The sequence below is a fragment of the Moschus berezovskii genome, chromosome 27 (genome assembly GCF_049115385.1).
Source record: "Moschus berezovskii isolate FMDL1 chromosome 27, NW_MosBer_1.0, whole genome shotgun sequence".
NCBI classification, from domain to species: domain Eukaryota; kingdom Metazoa; phylum Chordata; class Mammalia; order Artiodactyla; family Moschidae; genus Moschus; species Moschus berezovskii.
In genome coordinates this window covers 23329970-23353295 of record NC_142486.1, presented here as the reverse complement: position 1 = coordinate 23353295, position 23326 = coordinate 23329970, and the positions used below count along the sequence as shown (strand labels likewise).

The following is a 23326-nucleotide window of genomic DNA, read 5'->3' as shown; positions in this document are numbered from 1 at the left end:
ACCCTGAATATTCAATTGAAGGACTGATGCTGAAGCTCCAATACTTTGGCTACCTGATACAAAGAGCAGATTCATTACAAAAGACCCTGATGGTGGGAAAGATTGAAGGCAGGAGGAGAAGGGGATGACAGAGGACGAGATGGTTGAATGGTATCACTGACTTAATGGACGTGAGTTTGAGCAAACTCTGGGAGGTGGTGAAGGACAGGGAAGCCTGGTATGCATCCACAGGGTCCCTAAGAGTCAGATACAACTGAGTGACTGAACAACAACAAAGGCCAATCAAGTTCATTTATAAACTAATATCTAAGACAGTTAGTTTGTGATGTCTGGATGAGATGATCTCAAAGGATCTTTCCATAAAATTTAAAATTCTACAATGCTCTATTAAAGTCTGTCTTACTCCTTTCTCTCCAAACATGGATTGGGTGATTCTCGACTATTGGCATCCTTCGACTTTAAGCAAAGCCCTACATAAGACCTTTAACATCCTTCCAAATGAAAAGTCCACCATGTTGAATAGACAGTATGGAATATGCTTTCATTGTTCTTGCTGCAATTGTGGCAGAGTTTTCCTCTGGAAAGATTCCTTTTTTATATAACACAAGAGACAAAGCATTGGGAATCCTCTGATTCTGTTGCAGATAACTTCTGGAGCTACTTTGCTACTGCTGAGAAGTCGCTTCAGTCGTGTCTGACTCTGTGTGACCCCTTAGTCAGCAGCCCACCAGGCTCCTCTGTCTCTGGGATTCTGCAGGCAAAAATACTGGAGTAGGTTGCATTTCCTTCTCCTTGGAGCTACTTTAAGTCATGCTGAATACTTCATTTGTATCATCTAAGTATTTGAACCTTAACACATCTAAATGTTTGGACTCAAGGAAATGGACAACACTGCTTTCTCTGGTTGCCCCTTTGAGCTGTTGTACCCTAAAATGCCCCTACCTTAAACTCAAATCCAATGTGGTCAATGGGGATGGTATATTTCCGAGCATAATTCTGAGAGACACCTGTCAAAAAAGACTGTGTAAAGTAGAATCCAGAGATCCAAAAGACCACAGGAGGTCCATTGTCAATCCATTCCTAGAGAACCACAGAAATAAAAATGCAAAATCAATAATACATCAAAGATAGTTCAAAGGCAATAATAAAAATGAGTCCCATAAAGAAACAGGCTTTTTCTCGTTTTTCTGGAAACAGGCAGACTTTGAAGTCTTATCTTACATTTTCCCACTTTGAAGATGAAAAGCACTGGTGCAAGCTGGTGTCAGGGATACAGTAGAGAGTGGTAGGGACTACAGCCGTAGAGAATATGTCTTGCTAAACTAAGCAACAGCTACTCAACTCCAGCAGTAGTTGCCATGCAGGTTTGCATGTCCATTCATTCAGGTCTTCCTTTTTTTTGCAGGAAAAACATCTGTATTTTTATATGAATCTAGTATTTATATGCTAGCTCAAAGTTTAATTTTTTTAAATATTTAAAAAATTGTATTTATTTTCATTGCTGCACAAACTTTGCTCTAGTTGCAGCAAGCAGGTGCTACTCTCGAGTGGAGGAGTACAGGCTCTAGGGTGCTTGGACTTCAGTAGTTGTGGCACATGGGGTCAATAGTTGTGGCTCCCAGGTTCTAGAGCCCAGGCTCTAGTAGTTGTGGTGAATGGGCTTAGTTGCTCCAAATGCATGTGGAAACTTCCTGGATCAGGGATCGATCCACTGTCTCCTTCACTGCCAGGCAGATTCTTTACCACTGAGCCACCAGGGAAGCCCTCAGATTTTTAAATTACCAGGTAGCCAAACGAAGTCTATCTGTTAGCCCATGAGCTGTATGTAGCCCATGAGACACCGGTTTGTGGCATTTATTCTTGTTCCTACTCCTGCCTTTATAGGCTATAAATTTTTCAAGGACTTTGAAAGTCTCCCTCCTGTCCTCAATCCTAGTAAGAGTTTCCGGTAGGTGCTCAATCCAGGATGCTCTGTGGCTACCCTATCCCCTTCCACCTCTAACCTGTCATTTCAGAATGTCCTCTCCACCTGAATGAGAATCCCAGGTGCCCAGTTACCCTGACTCCGAGGTACCTGGAAGAAGGTCAGGCGGGCTAGCAGGTCAGCCACATAGCCTCCCAGGGGCTTCAGTGATGGGTAGGACTTTGCCATCCACATGGCTGGCACTTTACCCACAAGCATGCTACTGAAGACATCCTCTAGCTCTGAGGACATCAGAACCTGCCCTTTAATTGCTCGGCCAAGATCGATGAGGCTTCTGTGAACCACTTCTGTCAGTCTGCAAGAACAAAGGAGAAGACTCAGCCTGGCTCTCCACTGACCTCATTGTACCCCAAGTGCATTGACTCCAAGTCTTCTTTTACTTTTCCTCCCTTTAAAAAGTCAGATAATATACATTCATGAGAGAAGAATTGTAAAGATGAGAAAAAATTAAATCACCCATTATCTCCCACCTAAAGATAACTCTGATGTATATCTTTCTAGATTTTTCTATATGTAAACACAAATTATTTTTAATGGGATCATATATATATATATATGTAATTTGGTTTTCTCTCTTAGAGATAAAGGGAACATCTTTCCTATTCAAAAGAGACCTACCTAAAATATCCTTTTTAATGACTGCAAGGTGTTCCATTTTATCTAATTCTTCCTCTTGCTGAAACAAATTATTTCTAGATTGTTGTTACTGTAAATAACATTACTAGGGACATCCATCTATATCAAACTTTGCAGAGACTTATAATGATATTCTTAGTAAAAGTAGAACTTCTCGGTCAAAGGGTAATGCAGTTTTAAGGCTTCTTCTTTGTTTTAAAAACAAAATTCTTTTTATAGACTATGAGGTTCATGCCTACATGAGAAAAGGCAGCTGAAGGGCAGCCTAAAAGATTCTAAGATCATCTGCCTTTGTTTCTGGCCTCTATTATGGGGACTCACCAAGTCCAGGGGGACCTGAGAGTGCCAAAGAATCTGCTACCAGAGAGAGCTTGTCATGTCCAAAGAGTTATGGAATCCTAGCCAAATGGACATGAGAATGCTTAAACCCAAGAAACAGATTCCTGAATGTGTAACCATTAAACATTGATATTAAGAGGAATTTAAGGTTTAAACACATTATTGGTGTATATACTTGGCTGAGGAGTTAAGAGCAAAACTACCCTCTGAGGGATTATACCACAGACCTCTATTACACCTAAAGACCTACTTGCAAAAGTTCTATTTCTATTCTTGCAACTATGAGCTCTGCTAGTTTCAAGATTTTTAGTACTCAAGGAGGACAGTTTGCCCTAGAAGACGTAATAATGGTTCCTGTGACCGGAAGCTGAACTGTCATTCTGGGCTTCTCATACCACTAGGTGAATAGGCCAAAAAAAAAAAAAGAGGGTAATGGGAAGGTATGTTACAGTAGGGCCCAATGTAATTAATCCTGAGCATCACTGAAATATAAGTGCTGTTACCCTCTTCTCTTATAATGACCAGTGGTAAAGGCTAGTGAAAGTCACTCAGTTGTGTCTGAGTCTTTGAAACCCCATGGACAACACAGTCCATGGAATTCTCTAGGCCAGAATACTGGAGTGGGTAGCCTGTTCCCTTCTCCAAGGGATCTTCCAAACCCAGGGATCAAACCCAGGTCTCCTGCATTGCAGGTAGATTCTTTAGCAGCTGAGCCACCAGGGAAGCCCAAGAATACTGGAGTGGGTAGCCTATCCCTTCTCCAGGGGATCTTCCTGACCCAGGAATTGAAGTGGGGTCTCCTGCATTGCACATGGATTCTTTACCAGCTAAGCTACTAGGAAAGCCCAAAGGCTAGTGAAGGTGACTGTAATCAGCAAGAGCTCCAATGACCTTAGGGGCAAATGAGTGGCAGAGGAGGAAAGTCATTGGCCTGGTGTCCGGATGAATGAGGACTGCATCCTATCATACCAAGGTATTGACTCAAGTAGTCAACAACCTTGACTCACACTCTGTATTTTGCTTGGTCACCCATATGGCCAACTGACTACTGGCTCTAGAGAGTAACACTAAAACTAAGGGGGTCAATCAATTCTTAGATGAAATTCTTCCAGTTCCCTTGTCTTTCAGTGTCAGGGCTGTCCCTATAACTAAACAACGACCATTGAGCAAAAACGGAGACAGTAGCATTTAGTCTGTGGTTGCAGGTTCAGACATTTGGTGTATGTTCTTCGTTGAGAAGCCAATGGGGCGAAGTTACCATCTATGGGATTATGACTGAATGCCTCTAAGTCAGAATCTCGCCCAGGCGGAAGGATATGGCAGCGCCATGGAAGCATCGGCTGTCCTCGGATAGCCGGTCCCCCACCATCCCTGCCAGCGGGCTGACACCAGCATCCCTGGGGGCATGGTGTGGTGCGCCCTGCTGTGCATCAGGACTGGGGTCCAGTGCAGAGAGCCTTTCGTCCTGGGACACGGGGCATGGCTGGAAAGGCAGGCGCCCCCTTGCCCCACCACACTGTTCTTGGGGAACCTGGTGCTAAACCATTCCCTGGATGACCTGCTTCTGGTTCTGAGTTTATTACATAGCAGAGCAGCTTCCTCACAGCAATCTATTGAAAGTCAGCCCTTGACACAGGGGTTTGTAATAAATGAATAAAATTAGAGGAAAACAATGAGAATAAAATATTAATTAAAAAATTTAAAAAACAAAATAAAAATAGAGTATGTGGAGCAGCAAGAACCTTGACTTGAAGGTGGAAGAGAGGAGTTCTCATCTCTCCTAGATGGTGTTTTGAAATGCTTTCAGTTTTGACTGTCTACAAATCAAGGTGATCCCACTGGGCTCTGTGCTCTGGAGAAGTGAGGGGGGACTATAAAAGGCCGGAGACCCTTAGCCCCATGCCATCTTATAATAGCCATTCCTTGCCCCCGGAGTAGAGGCAATGAATGTGTTGAACTTCTCCCCACCCTTTATAAGTTTACCCTGATTTCACATACGGGCTAAGTGCAGGGGCTTTGGAATCGGTCTGAGTTCAAACTCAGTTCAGTCATTGAATCACTGTGTGACCTTGAGCAAATTACTTAGCCCTTATGGGTCTCAGTTTTCTCATCTGTAAAACAATAGTAGAGGGATTACTAATTGTGCGTATTTTAAAAGACTATTGTGTGATTTGAATGCAAAGGCTTGAGTGGTACTTGGAGCCATCTCTGGTAATAAAGGCTCAATAAAAGTGGCTTTAATGATTACTTTCACTATTAGCCTATTGGTTTTAACCCCACTTTACAGATGTCACATGAATGAATAAGAGCAAATGAATAGAAGGAATGATTTAACCCTGGACCAACACATGCTGGGATACCCCTATTTACAGGCCTTCCTGCAGGAGGGGCAAACCAACTCTGCACAGCAACCTTTATCAAGTGTCCTTTCTAGTTACTGCCTATTAGATCCTTCCCCTCACACTCTAACTCCCAGGATCCAAGTAAGACCATGCAGCCCACCTGTTGAATCTGATGAGCTCTTGCCTTAGGACAGTGTTCATGGATTCTTCATAGACCACAGGGTACAACTTCATGACCAACTCCAAGTCAAATTCATTGGGAAGCTTGGAGAGTACGTCCTGGGCCAGCTCCTCAACCACTTCCTTAAAGTGTAAGCATTAGAGAGGTGAATGAGAAACAAGGCCCCTGGGCTGTGACTTTGTCCAGATAAACGTAAGGCAGTGAGCATTTGTCTTTTTAAACTTAGTCTATAGGAGCTTTTTCGGAACTCTCCTACAAAAGCCAATTCTGCCTTGAAGGTAAGGAGGCTACCCATGCTGGCCCCAGACTTAAGGAGGACATTGCCTCAAAGCCAAACAATGAGAGTCCTATTCTCATGGACAGAGCGAAGGCCTGAGGGTTGGGCGGGGAATTCCTGCTCAGCCAGCCAGGTAGCCTCAGGGAAGTGCTGAACCCTGCAGAACTCCTCCAGTCGTTCTGGCAGAGAACTCCTGGCAGACAATCTCCCAAGGCTCTCATAGCCAGCTCCTTAAGACCAGCTCCTGGTACAGATGGGACTTTGCTCAGTCAGTGACGTGGACATCTGGGAAGGCAGTAATTCCTCAGCATTGAGCAAGAATAGCCCAGTGAATTTAGCCAAGTAAGGAATGGACAAGGCCTAGAGGAAGAGTAGGAAGAGGAGGAGTAGGACCTGAATGTGGGAGAAACACACAGCTCTGCTACGATGTGACTCTGGGAAGCTGGAATGTATACTTCTAACCCCCTTCCCACTGTGAGAGGTATTTCCTTTCCTAAGTTGAGACACACAAACCAGGCTGCTTTATCTTCACATGTATTACCATTTATGGTACTATGAACCAAATCAAGAAACCAAATTCAATCATCCCTTGGAATCCACTAGGAATTGGTTGCAGAACCAAAATCCACAGATGTTCAAGTCCCTTATGTAAAATGGTGTAGTATTTGCATATAGCCTACATACATCTCTCCTTCCCTTCATACTTTAAATCATTTATAGATTACTCATATTACCTAAAACAATGTAAATGCTATGTAAATAGCGGTAAATACAATGTAAACGTCATGTAATAGCTGCTGAAGTGAGGCAAATGCAAGTTTTGCTTTTTGGAACTTTCTGGAAATTTTTTTCTCGATATTTTCAATCTTGGTCAAACTCAAGGATGCAAAACCTGCAGATATGCAAAGCCAACTGTATGCAAAATCCACAGCTGAGAAAAGTTGAACACGGGGTAGCTTAGAAGTTGGAGAAGAGAAGGAAAAGAGAGGACAGGACAGTCAGGAGATGTGGTTTTGGGTCTGGCACTGCCTCTGGGTTTATGAGTGCCTTGAAGTGGGTCACTTCTTGTATGGCTCATTTTGCCCTCATCTGTAGACCAAGTGAAATGATCATAAGAGGCACCCAAAATGATTCCAGGTGTCTCCAGGACTTGAAGAAATAATATTGAATCACATGGTGAGAAAGTCACTCTCTTGTCAAGTTTTAGCCACCTTTTTCTTTTCATTCCCTTCAGGGAGAAAGTCTCAGGTCAGGTCAGGACTAATCAAATGCTCTGTAACACTTGTTGATCCTCCTCTTTTCCCAAGGAGCCAGCAAGACCTCAGCAGCAGCAGCCAGAAGAACCTAATAATGTTTATCCTTCATTTTCTTTTTGTGGCTGCCATGACTTTATCGAAATGGTACTGGATTTGTTTTCACTTAGGATCCTGATGTGCAGTTTTTTAAATGTTTTTAAGCAAAAGAGATTTGGTTTAAAATATTTTGTAAATGAAGTACAGATGATATGTGGATTTAACAATGAATCATGAAGGTTATATAGGAATGACTGACATTTTAGGAAACCAGCTCAGTATTTAAGGGCTCTCAACAGTAAGATCAGAGCATCTATGACCATCCTCAGGGGTCTACCACACCTCTGCTATTCTTCCTTCTTGGTCACCCATAATCCTGCATGCTCACTAGAGGGAAGATTGCCTAGGAAATTGAATTCAAGCCTGGTTACCTGAGGGGACTTGCCACTCCCTCCTGACTGCCTAGGGAGGGTCAGGAGCACCCCTTGAAATAGCTGGTTGGTTTCCTGGTTGTCTTTGGTGATGTCAGCATTCTCATGGAGGCCAAACACTTCTGGGTGGGCTGTGATAGGGAGGGTCCTCAGATAGTCGATATACGACTGGAAAGAAAATCTTCAGTTAGTGTAAGTTCGGGTTCTTGGGGTCCCACAGATCACCCAGGGTTTGGCCAGACTAGACCCACATAGAAATCACAGTGTTTTGGTAGCACAGGCCACACACACACATGCACACACCACCAGGGCCAAGACATCACAAGCTTTCCCTCCTACAGGTTTCTGAACAGTGAGTATGAATATGAAGGTAGATGGGTTATCTCCCCTCCCACCTCTGCTGGCTGCCTTCCTGCTCCACCAGCAGCCTTGGCTTTGGAGACAAAATTGGATTTGGATTCAGACAGAACTGGATTTGGGTCCTAGCTCCATCTTAAACTAATTGTGTAACCCTGAGATAGTCACCCGAAAGCCCAGTTTCCCTATCTGCAAATGGGAAGATAAATGAGGTTATGAAGGAATAAGGCCTTGGTATATAACTGGTACTCCATAAAAGCAAGCCCTTTTCATCCTTCAGATCTCTTGTTTTCTTCTTCTGTTTATCATTCTCCCATCCATTTTTCTGTCCCTCCCTGTGCCACCTTCTGAACCTTTGTTTTCAAGTAGCAGTTTCCAACCTGTTCACCAGCAAAGCTTTATCTTAACCATCCGTTCCTTTTTCCCCCAGATAGACCCCATATTTTGAAAGATCTTGTCTACCAAATGCCTAGGATTCACTAGATAGTAATAAGGTCTATCCTGTAGGCTTTTGGGAAGATTTGAAATAGCTTATGGACCCAAGTCAGGAAACCCAAGTTATCCCTGGGCCCTCCTTGGATACAACTGCAACCCTAACCACATGGAGGCTGGCAAGCTCCTTCTGCCCCTTACCTGGTAGGAGCCATGAGGAGGGATGTAGTAAGTGTCTCCAGGAGCAAGAAAGTAATGGTCCTGCTCGATTTCTTTACAGTAGAACGTGGACAGAAGGGATAGCAGGAGCCTTCTATCTTTGTCATCCGTTACTCTGCCTCCATAATTACATTCCCCTGGGGATAGCCAACAGAAGAAGTTGAAACCATAACTTGGTCATTAATCTAAAACAGAGGATTCTCCAGCCAACAGTGAGACACAGGGTTGCTAAAAACCATGCTCAGCTTAGTCTAAGACCAGGCCTTTTTGGTATTATGGTTGCTACAAAAATAATACATGTTCCTAGAATTTAGAAAATAGCAATAAACTGAAATAATAGCAATACTGTCACCAATTATTTCAAAGAGGAGACTGAAAAGTTTGGCTTGAAGCTCAACATCCAGAAAACCAAGATCATGGCATCTGGTCCCATCACTTCATGGGAAATAGATGGGGAAACAGTGTCAGACTTTATTTTTTGGGCTCCAAAATCACTGTGGATGCTGATTGCAGCCATGAAATTAAAAGACGCTTACTCCTTGGAAAGAAAGTTATGACCAACCTAGATAGCATGTTAAAAAGCAGAGACATTATTTTGCCAACCAAGGTCCGTCTAGTCAAGGCTGTGGTTTTTCCAGTGGTCATGTATGGATGTGAGAGTTGGACTGTGAAGAAAGCTGCTCGCCAAAGAATTGATGCTTTTGAACTGTGGTGCTGGAGAAGACTCTTGAGAGTCCCTTGTACTGCAAGTAGATCCAGCCAGTCCATTCTAAAGGAGATCAATCCTGGGTGTTCATTGGAAGGACTGATGCTAAAGCTGAAACTGCAATACTTTGGCCACTTCATGCGAAAGAGCTGACTCACTGGAAAAGACTCTGATGCTGGGAGGGATTGGGGGCAGGAGGAGAAGGGGACGACAGAGAATGAGATGGCTGGATGGCATCACCAACTCGATGGACGTGAGTTTGAGTGAACTCCGGGAGTTGGGAGTTGGTGATGGACAGGGAGGCCTGGCGTGCTGTGATTCATGGGGTTGCAAAGAGTTGGACACGACTGAGTGACTGAACTGAACTGAATTGAACTGTACTGAACTGTTAACATTTAGGCATCTTCCAGATATTTGTCTGGACATTTGTGTATATGTGTACATATATGTGAAAAGCAGTATAGAAATGTGGTTCAGGGTAAGAACTGTGGCATGAGACAGTACTGAGTTCCTGTTTCAGCCAATTTCTAGGCTCCAAGTTTTGCCGCTTATTAGCAGTTTCTCATCTGTCAGTAAGAGATAACTGCATACACATCCTGCATGGTTGTGGTTAACAATACTTATAAAACATTTAGCACAATGCTTGGCATATAGAAGACATTCAATTACCGCTTTCACAAATTTAGAAAATTGAGATTACCCATAGACACTGCTTTGGGATATGACTCTCCTACCCCCATCCCCATCCTCAATATCATTCTCTGTAACTCAGGTTTCTACACTCAGATTTTCTACAAAAAGAATTAGGTAATTCTTTTGAGGAGACAACAACCCTGGATGCATTTTCTAGCTGGATCAGATTCAACAGTATGTGTGTTACCTGATATTTGGGAATGGGGAGCAACACATTAGTCTGAAAGGAAAAGACACATCTGTGTGTGTGTGTGTGTGTGTGTGCACGCACACATGCAAAGCCTCTCCTGAAGGGTGGGTTCATTTCCAATTCTAACCATGCTAGGAAAGGGCAGGTCTATGGACATGAAGCAGAAAGTATGGCAAGTTGAAGAGGCCTCATCTTCTCTTGGCATTGGAGGGGTCTAAATGACTAAGAGGAACATCTTGGCTCATAACAGGAGAAGTAAGAGACTAAGGGGATGTTTATACCTACTGAGTAATAATTTGAGCCCTGCGGAAGCTGTTTTACCTTAAACTACCATCTAGATCTCTCTCTGTTGACTTCTCAGGCCTTCAGCAAAATTTAGTGTGAACATTATAGTTTGTCCCAGCTAGAAATAGGTTTATGATGACACTAGAACTACAATATTTAAAGGGAGAGTGTTTCCCCCTGAAGTCAGCGTGGCAATGCTAGAAGGAACCAAAGAGGGACTACAGGTGAAGGTAAACCTGAGGTGCAGAGTCATGGTTCAGGGTGGCACCACCACCCCCTCATCAGCAAATTTTACTTCAGGGAATACCCTTAAGGCCCTGGGTTTTATGTTTATGAAGGAAGGTGCATTTCTTTACTGATATATCTCTTCTTTCCTGCAAGAACACAAATTTCTACAGAGACAGGATATGTCTTATATCTCTTCAAGATTTCCCATTGGCTCTGCCACAGGGCTGGGGGTACCAGATTAAGAAGGTATTCGACTTCAGTCTATCTATTTAGATCACCACTCTCCAAACAAGACCTATCTCTTTGGTTAGTCTGTCTCTTGGTCTCGGAGCTCTAATAGTCATCTCAATCTGGTTCATCTTTCCTTCCAGGCACATAAGTAGGTTACCTTTCCCTTCTCCTACACTTCCCTCACTACACTTCTTGCAGTGATGTGTGGCCAGGTGACAACTTCTTGCATAGTTAATTCCCAACATGAGCTCTTCAGAGCTACCCCTGGGGCAGTGACCACACAAGTATACGTTGAGATGGTGGCATCAAAAGTTGGTAGAGCCTTTGCCAACTGTGCCTCTGATAGACAATTACAATGAACAGAGACCCTCGCCAGTTCACACTGGACATGTATAACAGGATGGGCAAGAAATAGACCTTTGGTGTCTTACATCCTTGAGATTTGGAGATTGCTTGTCATCTCAACCTAACTAGTCTATCCTGATTGGTACAGTTGGAAAGTGACTATCCTCAGGCCAGCTGGCACAATTGGGGTGGGTTGGTTTATGAGCTGCCAGGCATTCCAACACTAAGACCACATCCCAGGGCACTTATGCACTCATTCTGTGATCTGAAGAAGAGCTCTGGGATATGCTTCTGTGTGGCCTGGAATAATGGGAATATGGCTCACTTATTTGGAAAAGTTCTTTCACCAAACTAAAATCCACTGAACTTATGTTGTACATGTTAACTGGGGTTTTGTTTTAGGGGACACTGTGCTGAAGTACGGTCTGTGTCACCTTTTACTTTAAACTGAATTTAACCTCTCTAAAGCAGAATTTCTCAATCTTGGCATGACTGACATGTTGTACACTGGGCAGTTCTGTGTTGCAGGGGGCTGTCCTGTGCATTGGAGGAGGTTTAGCAGCATCCTGCCTCTACCCGGTAGCACATCCATTTAGTTGTGACAACAAAAAATGTCTCTTCAATTTTTCAAATGTCCCTTAGGAGGTAAAATCACACTTAGCTGAGAACCCCTGTGCTGAGATCTTGGTTTTGCCAGCTGTAAAACAGGGTCACTAACATGAAGTTTATAAGATTACTGTGAAACCTGAATGATGTAGATAACACACCTGCCATTTGACTGGGGAAATGATCCAGAGTTGAGGGAGGAACTTGTATGTGACCTTGAAGATGCCCAGGTTTTCCTTTTGAGCTGCATTTTGACTTTTGGCCATAGTAATCCACTCATATAGCCCATCTATATTTTATCTCCTCTCTCTAGGATTACATGGTATTTTTCTTGAGTGCAGTGACCAAGTTTTATATATTTACATTCTTCCATATTATGTACTGGTATATATTGAATGGTTAATAAAAGACCGCTGATGAATTGCTTTAATACAAACCAGCAAGTGTCATTTTCACCTCAGGGTATCTCTGCTGGGAGCAGTCACCTTCCTTTTATTCACCACCCACTCCCACTTTCTTCTTCCAGTTGTAAAACTCCTACTTATCCCTCAAAACCATCTTTAATGCCTTAAGGAAGTTATCCCTAATCATCCCCACCCCGTATCTGAAATTTAATCATTGTGCTGCCTTTCTACTTTATAAATGTTTCTCTTACTGAACTTACCACTGTATTGTCATTTATTTTGTTATGTTTCTCTCTCTTTGTAGCCTGTGTACCACGTAAGGGGAGGGACTGATCTTGAGTTTTTGATATGTTGGTTTTTTTGTTTTACAATATCCATCATGGTGACCAGCGTTAATCAGAGCTCAGTGTTTGTTGAAAGCATAAGTGAGTAAATGAATGGAGCTGGGAGCAGAGGAGCAGGAAGGTGGAGCATAACGGTGGAGCTTTATGGTTGCCAAAACCTCCTCCCATAAATACCTGTCAGGTAGGTCAGAGCATCAAATGGCACCTCCTTGTAATCATTCAGAAACATCTGGATCTGTCGCATACTAATCCTCAAGTCAGATTCATTGAATTCATAAGGAATATTCCAACCTGCATGAGGCAAAGATGAATTAGATGCTTCAGGGATGAGAGTTCTTAATTCCCACTCAGAGATTGGGCTGGTGAAGTTAATCATCATTATGGATCAAGAGCCTCTTTTCAGTCCCATGAATATTAAGCAACTTGCCAACTATTAGCTTTGGCGTTTATTGCCAGCGTGGGAGACATTCTGCCTGAAAAAAAACATCCATTCTAAAGTCAATTTCCTTATGGATCTCCCCATTTGTTAAGGAAGATGTTACCATCCTGGAATTTGTGGAACAGGATTATTCACCCTGGCTGGAATACCATGGTAATGCATAGAATGCTGAAAATAACACTAAAGCATAGGTTTAGTGGAGAAGGAAATGACTACCCACTCCAGTATTCTTGCCTGGAGAATCCCATGGACAGAGGAGCCTGGCAGGCTACAGTTCAAGGGGTCGCAAGAGTTGGATACGACTTAGTGACTAGGTAGAGAGCAGTATCTGTGATTGGGCTTTGAGAATCCCCCTCCTTGCACTGTATTTCCAAAGTTTATAATGATAAATGCCCAGTGGGGCTATACAAGTAACATAAATGTATGAAGCAGGCCTGATGTAAGACAGTAGGGTGTGATGGGACCTGCATTCAATGGCGATGTTAAATTTCCTCCTAAACAATTCACATTTGAATTAAACACAACAAAAACTTGGACTTCCCTGGTGGTCTAGTGATTAAGAACCCACCTGCCAATGCAGAGGACACAGGTTTGATCCCTGGTCCAGGAAGATTCCACATGCAGTGGGGCAGCTAAGTCTGTGGGCCACAAACTACTGAGCCCATACCTTAGAGCTAGTGCTCTGCAATGAGAGAAGTCACTGCAATGAAGAGTAGCCCTCACCCACTGGAACCAGAGAAAACCCTCAGGCAGCAATGAAGAGCCAGTGCAGCCAACAATTATTGATTATTAATAAATAATGTTTAAAAAAAACCCAAAACTTGTGTTCTGGCAGACAAAACACAACTGGGCAGTTGACTATAAGCCAAATTGTTGTATGGATTTTTGGAGGCTAGGCATGGATGGAAGAATGTGGTGTGTGAGATGCAAGTGTAGAGGGAGTGTCCACTTTTTTTGTCTCATCCCTGAAACCCCAAGTAGAAGAGTCAAGTGGTGTGGCGCTAACTGGGACAGGTAGAAGGAAAGAGAATGTTCGGAGAGAATCACCAAGAAGACAATTTGCCTCCTTTGGTAACCCCCCAAAATTGCTAAGAATACCTTGAGGTGGGTCATTTCAAGAAAAGAATCAGAGGCAGCCCATGGGATTAATAATGAGAAAAATGATCCATGAGAAATGAAATGGATATCCATCCATGATCCAAGAGGAAAATAATCCATCCTTAAAATCATGGTGACTTGGGATCTGTATTTAGTTTGATGACCTGCTCCAACAAGAATACTAAGTCACTTAAGTTAGACCATGTATCAGTTCAGTTCAGTCGCTCAGTCATGTCCAACTCTTAGCGACCCCATGAACCACAACACAAAAGGCCTCCCTGTCCATCACCATCTCCCGGAGTTCACTCAAACTCATGTCCATCGAGTCGGTGATGCCATCCAGCCACCTCATTCTCTGTCATCCCCGTCTCCTCCCACCCCCAATCACTCCCAGCATCAGAGTCTTTTCCAGTGAGTCAACTCGTCGCATGAGGTGGCCAAAGTATTGGAGTTTCAGCTTTAGCATCAGTCCTTCCAATGAACACCCAGGACTGATCTCCTTTAGAATGGACTGGTTGGATCTCCTTGCAGTCCAAGGGACTCTCAAGAGTCTTCTCCAAACCACAGTTCAAAAGCATCAATTCTTCGGCGATCAGCTTTCTTCACAGTCCAACTCGCACATCCATACATGACCACGGGAAAAACCATAGCCTTGACTAGACGGACCTTGGTTGGCAAGGTTACATTAATAAAGAAATTTATGTTTATTTTTTCAAGGAGAAGCACAGACAGATTTCCCAGTTGTATTTCTTTCATTGTTCAGTTCAGTTCAGTCGCTCAGTCGTGTCCGACTCTTAGCGACCCCATGAATCACAGCACGCCAGGCCTCCCTGTCTATCACCAACTCCAGGAGTATACTCAAACTCATGTCCACAGAGTCGGTGATGCCATCCAGCCATCTCATTCTCTGTCGTCCCCGTCTCCTCCCGCCCCCAACCTTTCCCAGCATCAGAGTCTTTTCCAGTGAGTCAACATGAGGTGGCCAAAGTATTGCAGTTTCAGCTTTAGCATCAGTCCTTCCAATGAACACCCAGGATTGATCTCCTTTAGAATGGTTATGCACATGTAAAGAGAGAAACCTAAACTGTTATAAATTACCTGGTGAAGATTCCCTGGAGAATGGCCATTGTACCCAAGCTAGGCAAATACACACCAAAGGGAAGAGTTTTCGATCTTCTCATTACCACAGAACTTCAGTAATTAGGAGACCTCTGATTCTGGAGCATCACCTCTTTCCCTGACCCTGATCCTAATCTGGTTATAAGGTTGTCAGACTTATTAAAGAAAAATACACGGACAGTCAGTGAAATTAATTTCAGATAAACAACAAATCATATTTAGTATAAATATGTCCCAAATATTACATGGAACATACTTATACCTTATCTTTTTTCTTATACCTTATTTTACTGGCAACCCTGAGTACAAACTTGAATGCATTTCTGCATCTGTCTGTGATCCTTCCCCCAGCAATCCAGGTACGCTGTCATCTCTCACCTAGGGGTCCAAAGTTTCTCCTCTCTTGAACGATGGCATGGAAGAAGCAAAGGCCAAACAATAGCTTTTGCCACATCACTGCTTTGGTACAGCTTTGGAAGAACACGGGGTCTGAGATGGGGTCATTGAGGTAAGAGCGCAAAAGATTGGCCCGGAGCCCTTTAGGGGGCTCATTGGTCATTTTAATCCCATTCTGGAGGATGCTGACTGGAAACTTCTCTGATGGATAGCTGGTTAACCAGAGTCTAGAAGAGCAACAGATCCAATTATTTAAAGCAAGTAATACATATATTAAAAAACAGTAACAAAAAAATAACTACCATTTTTTTATACTGTGATAGATGTTGAACCCAATGCTAAGAATTTATGTCCCTTCATTTACTTTAATCCTCACAGCCACCCTCTGATTTACCATCCCCTTTACCAGTGAGGAAACAGAGGTATAGCAAGGTCAAGTGGAGTTTTCAAGGACACACCTTGTTTCTTGCTTCCAGATTACTCAGTCTTGCTGCTGGGGGTGTCAGGGGTGGGGTGGGGGGGTGCGGAGGAGGAGAAGGGAAACGGGAGCTGAGGAGGGGAGAAAAGACAAGCAAACAATGCCAAGAAGTTGCAGGGAGGGAGGGAAATAATAGGCTGTGGGGATACATGGGGTGGGGAGAGCAGATGTCTGCAAACTACTGCCAGGGAGTCAAATCTAGCCTTAACCTATTTTTATAAATAAAGTTTTATTGGAACATGGCCACACCCCTTTATTTACAAATTACTTAGGGATGCTTTCATGCTACAACAACAGAGTTGAATAGTTGCATTTGACAATATGGCCTGCAAAGCCTAAAATATTCACTATCTGGCCCCTTACAGGAAAAGTTTGCTGACTTCTGTCATAGAGACCAGTGGCATTTGAAATAGGTCTTGAGACTATGGAAGATTTTTTTCCTTAAATAATAAAATTTTATCTATGTCCATAAAAAATGAGAACATAGGCAAAAGTATTTAGTAAGAAATATATATATATATATATATATAATTTTACCATCTACGCGTTAACATGTTGGTATATTGTCTTTCATTTGCTTTTTTTACTCAGGCTCAAGCTACATACATACTGTGGCATCCTGTTTTGTTTCATTTTTGTGGGGGTTTTTTGCTAGACATTAGAAAGGTTTCCAACAGGCAGATTTGGGGGTGAAAAGTCATTGAAGACACAGGCTGAGCAACCACATGGAGGAAGAAAAGTTGGGGATGTGGTAAGGGCTGGTGGGTAGCCTGCTATGGTCCAGGCACAGGGCTCAGAGGGGAAGGAGGGGCAATAAACTGGTGGCCTATGATCTAAACTCAGTTTGCAGCTGGCTGATGTTTAACTCTCACCATGCAAACCAACACAACGCTGCAACATATTTTTGAAGTAGTTGCCAACTTTTACAAATCTAGGGCTTTCTTTTAAAATTCTGGCATCCTTGGTGGCTCAGATGGTAAAGAGTCTGTCTACAATGCCAGTGACCTGGGTTCGATCCCTGGGTCGGGAAGATCCTCTGGAGAAGGAAATGGCAACCCACTCCAGTACTCTTGCCTGGAAAATCCCATGGATGGAGGAGCCTGGTAGGCTACAGTCTATGTGGTCGCAAAGAGTCGGACACGACTGAGCGACTTCACTTTATTTCTTTTTCTTGCTTTAAAATTCTAGTTTCCCATCTTTCCTTTAAAATAATCAGAAAATCTGGACACAAGAGGCCTTCATGCCTGCTTGGCAATAGTTAGCTGTCATTAGGCAGCAGCAGCAGCAGCAGCTCAACTCTACAGGGCATGTGCTTCTAGTTTACTGCAGTCCCCACCACTCCCTACTGATATTCAACTGAGGCTGACTGCCCATGATGATAGCTACTGCAGTGTGGAAAGTGGAATATTTCTTGTGCCCAATCCTCTTCAGTCATTTATGTTACACTGCTGGCTTGTATAAGCACTTAAGACTTGTGACTTTGGAGTTAAGTTAAAAGTGAAAGTGAAGTCGCTCAGTTGTGTCCGACTCTTTGCGATTCCATGGACTGTAGCCTACTAGGCTCCTCCATTCATGGGATTTTCCAGACAAGAGTACTGGAGTGGGTTGCCATTTCCTTCCCCAACTTTGGGGTCAAGAAGTCTTAGATGTCAACATGAATAATTTTTCTTCATTGAGTATGTAATTGATAACAAATGAAACAACTCAGCATCCTATATAAAACAGAATTCTTGAAATTAATGGATTCCCTCTGAAACTTCTATATTAATCTTGTATGAGCCTTACATGAATACAATCAACTATGGCCTAATCTGGCTTTGTAAATAAACACCAAACACTTTTCTATTTTCAGGCAGATATAACTAAAATAAAAATAACTAGCAAACTTTGTTGCCTAGTACAGGATTTGGCAAACTTTTCCTAGGAAGGATCAAATAGTAAGTGGTTCAGACTTTGCGTGCCATATGGTCTCTGTCACAACTACTTGAAGCATAGAAGCAGTTGTAGACAACATGTGAGTGAATGTGATTATATTTCAGGAAAAATTTATAACTCTATTTATAGACACTGAAATTGAATTTTATATAATTTTCACATGTCATGAAGTATTATTCTTCTTTGCATTTTTTTCAACCATAAAAAAATGTAAAGCTATTCTTAGATTGCAAGCTATACAAACCCAGGCTGCAGACTGCATTTGGCCATAGTTTGCTCACCCTTGGTCCAGAATAAGAAGATCACTGAAAATCTAAGTTAAAAGGCTTGAAAGCCTATCTGGTTCATCTCATTATTCTCTAAATGCAAAATTTTAGGCCTAGTCTTGCTGGACTTTAAAGTTCATAGAAAACAAATGGCTGCTTCCAATACTGATTAAAATTCCATGGATCTCCAGAAATAGAAGATAGAGCAAGTAGCTAGACTACAGGTGCGTTGTTTTTTTTTTTTTTTGGACCAATAAGTTTTAAAACTAATTTGCTGGTATTAAATCTATCTTTTCAGACACATATCATATCACCTCCCTACAACAGTTTCCAACAGCATATGCCCCAGAATCACAAGATAACTTCTTGGTGTTTCCTTTGCTTTTACAAATGTTGTCCCTTTTGTCTGGAATGTCCTTCCTGGAAAATTCCTATTTATCTTTCAATACTCAAGGCCTTCCTCAACTTTTCCTTTCTTTTCCATTCTTGTTCAAACAAGCATAGCAGGTACTGCATGGTATCAACATTATTCATATATGGTCTGCCTTCTACTAGACTGAGAGCTTCTTAAGGGTTGAACTGTATCTTGTTTGGATTCCCTGTCATTACCATGATATCTGGAGCTCAAGATTGGAGACCAGAGACACAGTGGTGGTACAACATCTCACCTGAATCCCGTGTTGGTGCTCTCAGGAACAATCACCTCCTCACAGATCTTCTCCAGAGCAGGCATCCAGCTTGTGGCCAGATGACAATTCTGTAAGACCACCCAGGTCCCATCTTTGATGGCATTGTTGATCATTTTGGCAGCAATAGGGCCTTGGCCTTGGCCAAGGGAAATGGTCTGTGTTTTGGTACCTCCCATGCCAAGATCATCAGCAAATTTCAGCAGGCCTGAGATCAGGAAGAAAAAGGACTTTTGAAAGAGAACAGGCTACTTAAGACCATATTAACAAAAGTGAAAGTGATCAGAAGTCACTCAGTCGTGTCCAAATCTTTGTGATCCCATGGACTATAGTCTACCAGGCTTCTCTGTCCATGGGATTTTCCAGACAAGAGTACTGGAGTGGGTTGCCATTTCCTTGGCTCTTCCTGACCCAGGGATCAAACCCAGGTGTCCTGCATTGCAGGCAGACACTTTACCCTCTGAGCCACCAGGGAAAAGGGGGTTTACATTTCATTTTTAGTGGAATATAGTTGATTTGCCAACCAAGGTCCGTCTAGTCAAGGCTATGATTTTTCCCGTGGTCATGTATGGATGTGAGAGTTGGACTGTGAAGAAAGCTGATCGCTGAAGAATTGACACTTTTGAACTGTGGTGCTGGAGAAGACTCTTGAGAGTCCCTTGGACTGCAAGGAGATCCAACCAGTCCATTCTAAAGGAGATCGATCCTGGGTGTTCATTGGAAGGACTGATGCTAAAGCTGAAACTCCAATACTTTGGCCACCTCATGCGATGAATTGACTCACTGGAAAAGACTCTGATGCTGGGAGTGATTGGGGGTGGGAGGAGACGGGAACGACAGAGAATGAGGTGGCTGGATGGCATCACCGACTCAATGGACATGAGTTTGAGTGAACTCCGGGAGTTGGTGATGGACAGGGAGGCCTGGCGTGCTGTGGTTCATGGGGTCGCTAAGAGTCGGACACGACTGAGCGACTGAACTGAACTGATAGTTGATTTACAATGTTGTGTTAGCTTCAAATGTACAACAAAGTGAATCAATTATACAAATACATGTATCCACTCTTTTTTAGATTCTTTTCCCATATAGGTCATTACAGAATATTAAAGAGTTCCCTGTGCTATATGACACCCCACTCCAGTACTCTTGCCTGGAAAATCCCATGGATGGAGGAGCCTGTTAGGCTGCAGTCAATGGGGTCGCTGAGAGTCGGACACGACTGAGCAACTTCACTTTCACGTTTCACTTTCATGCATTGGAGAAGGAAGTGGCAACCCACTCCAGTGTTCTTGCCTGGAGAATCCCAGGGACAGGGGAGCCTGGTGGGCTTCTGTCTATGGGGTTGCACAGAGTCAGACACGACTGAAGCGCCTTAGCAGCAGCAGCAGCAGTGCTATACCGTAGGTCCTTATTAGTTATATATTTTATATATAGTAATGTGTTTGTATCAATCCCAATCTCCCAGTTTATTCCTACCCTCCTTGCCTGCTGGTAACTATGTTTGTTTTCTACATCTGTGACTCTATTTCTGCTTTGTAAATAAGTTAATTTAGGAACTGGGCTTTTACAAACTTACTAGGAAAACTGGTATTTGGACAGTGAAATTTCAAGTAGGTCTCTTTCACATCTCTCTTCCTCAGAGGCAACCAGTGTTATATTTGTTTGTGAGTTTTTCTTCTTTAATGATTTTTAGGTGTGTTTCTTTTATGGTCTGTCCCAAAGACAATATTAACCTGCTAGAATTGCCATAACAAATAACCAAAGATTGGATGACTTAAACAACAGAAATTTATTTTCTCTCTGTTCTGGAGGCTAGAAATCAAAAACCAAAGTGCTGGCAGGCTTGGTTTCCTCTGAGGCTTCTTTTCCTGGCTTGTTTGTGGCCATTTTCTCCTCACATCATCTTCTCATTGTGTCCTTGCATGGACTTCTCCCTGTCAGACTGTCTGTGTTCTAATCTTCTAAGGACATCAGTCATATTGGATTAGGACCGACCCTAATGACCTCACAATTAACTATTTAAAGACCTTATCTCCAAATACAGTCACATTCTGAGGTTTTAGGAATTATGTCTTTAACATACAGACTTGGGAGGGACAAATTCAGCCCATGTGCTAAGTGCTAAGTCACTTTAGTCGTGTCCGACTCTTTGTGACCCCGTAGCCTGTAACCCACTTGGCTCCTCTGTCCACGGGGATTCTCCAGGCAAGAATACTAGAGTGGGTTGCTGTGCCCTCTTCCAGAGGAATCTTCACGACCTAGGGGAACCTGGGTCTCCTGTCTCCTGCATTATCAGGTAGGCTCTTTACCACTAGCGCCACCTGGGAAGCTCCATAATCCTGGGCAGGTATTAATTCTCTTAATTGTTTGATGTGCTGATTATCCCTTATAGTGATGTGTTTCCTCACATAGTTTATAATTTTTTTTTATCAGTTCACAATCAGCAAGTTTGTGTTATTCTGTGGGAGTCTGACATACTGTGGGTTTAAGGATTGCCCTAACAGAACAACTTTGTATATACAAACACTAGTGTCCCCAGGGTTTTCCCATTCTGGATCAGTTTTACGGGAAATTTCTAAGCTTGAAAATCCCATACCACAGGGTACTATAACTCTAAAACCCTCATCTGCATGTAACCTGGGCTTGGTATCTTAACTTCTCACCAAACAATTGTTGCTTTTTTGTTTTTACCCAGGCTCTAGGCCAGTGACAAGCTTCTGCATTGCTTCCTGAGTCAGTAGCCTAAATTTCAGACTTCTATGGGAAAAAAATACATGAATTTGGAACAAAGCAAATAAAACTTCTAGAAATGGAAAGCATTGTTATTGAAGATAAAAATTCAACATGGAAGTGTTAGTCTCTCCCATCGTGTCTGATTTTTTGTGACCCTATGGATGGTAGCCCATCAGGCTCCTCTGTCCATGGGATTCTCCAGGCAAGAATACTGGAGAGGGTAGCCATTCCCTTCTCCAGGGGATCTTCCTGATCCAGGGATCAAACCTGGGTCTTCCGCATTGCGGCCGAATTCTTTACCATCTGAGCCACCAGGGAAATCCAAAGATTACATGAAGTCCTTCGAGCCACGTGTTCTATCCTTGGTCTGGAAGACTGTTACAGAGCAATACTAAGCCTGTGTGCCACAACTACTGAGCCCCATGGACTGCAATTACTGAAGCCCATGCACAAGAACCTGTGCTCCCCAACAACAGAAGCCTCCTCAATGCACTTCAATGAAGAGTAGCCCCCGCTTGCTACAACTAGAGAAAGCCTATGTGCAGCAATGAAGACCCATTGCAACCAAAAAGAAGTACATTGTCTGCAATCAATGATGTACTCAGTAGTGACAGGAACCCTGGGTTTCCAAATACCATGACCCAATAAAGGAATTGGAGTTCCTTGGAGAAATGTTTGTTCAAGATAAGCCTGAAAAATATATGGTAGCTCTACACAGGAAGGAAGTTATCAAAAACCACTGGGGTTATGTGAAAAGCATATAGCCATGGAGGTACTCCTATCCTAATAGGTTAAAGGATGAATAATCTGAGCATCAAAAAGAATGATGACAGGAGTGGAGTAAAACACTACTATATGTGAAACATTCACTATGTTAAAACCCATGCACTAATAAATGTACCAGAAAACCACCTTTTTACTGCTTTCATTACTCTGAAAGCTGGTAAATAGAGTATGAGCCAAGAACCTTTGCTGCCTGAGTAAACCAAAGAGTTGATAAAGACAAATTCTTCTTTATGGAAGAGTTCCAGCTAATTTATGAGGGAGGAATGATAGAATTAAATTCTCATCATTTTGCAGTCCCTAATGAAATAATGCATCTGGGTAATGATTTTCTAAGGCCAATAAAACCATTCGGTCATTGGTTCCCACCATTGGCTGCATGTTGAAATTACCTGAAAAGCTTTATAAAACACAATGCCTGGGTCTAACCTACAAAGATTTTAATTTAATTGGTAGAAGGCAAGGCCTGCACATAAAGATTTTCTTTCTTTTATTTTTTGGTTTTTAATTAAGATATTCTTTATTTCATTCTCATTCTTGAAAGATAGATTTTATGTTTGCATATTTTCCTTTAGTACAATGATGGCATTATTCCACAAACTGCATTGTTGCTATTGAAACACTGGTTGCTAGTCTAACTGCTGTTCTTTATAGGTTATCTTGTTTTTCTCACTGGCTGCTTTTAATTTATTTTTATCAAAGTATATAGTTGATTTACAATGTAGTGTTAGTTTCTGCTGTACAGCAAAGTGATTCAGTTATATATACATTCTTTTTTATATTCTTTTCCATTATGGTTTATCCTTAGATACTGAATATATTTCTCTGTGCTATACAGTAGGACCTTATTAGTTATCCATTCCATATACAA

At 42.5% G+C, this 23326-nt stretch overlaps 1 protein-coding gene across 1 annotated transcript in view; it reads right to left on the bottom strand.

Annotated features, from left to right (window-relative positions):
• DNAH3 (dynein axonemal heavy chain 3) overlaps nucleotides 1-23326 on the bottom strand; it is a 244562-nt gene that overhangs the window by 5757 nt on the left and 215479 nt on the right. The window contains exons 53-60 of the mRNA XM_055409629.2: nucleotides 18922-19147; nucleotides 15557-15801; nucleotides 12697-12813; nucleotides 8473-8627; nucleotides 7483-7650; nucleotides 5462-5604; nucleotides 2075-2279; nucleotides 943-1080 (exon numbers count right to left, since the gene is read on the bottom strand). Of these exons, the coding sequence (XP_055265604.2) occupies nucleotides 943-1080; nucleotides 2075-2279; nucleotides 5462-5604; nucleotides 7483-7650; nucleotides 8473-8627; nucleotides 12697-12813; nucleotides 15557-15801; nucleotides 18922-19147 (1397 nt within the window). The remainder of the gene's footprint in view (nucleotides 1-942; nucleotides 1081-2074; nucleotides 2280-5461; nucleotides 5605-7482; nucleotides 7651-8472; nucleotides 8628-12696; nucleotides 12814-15556; nucleotides 15802-18921; nucleotides 19148-23326) is intronic.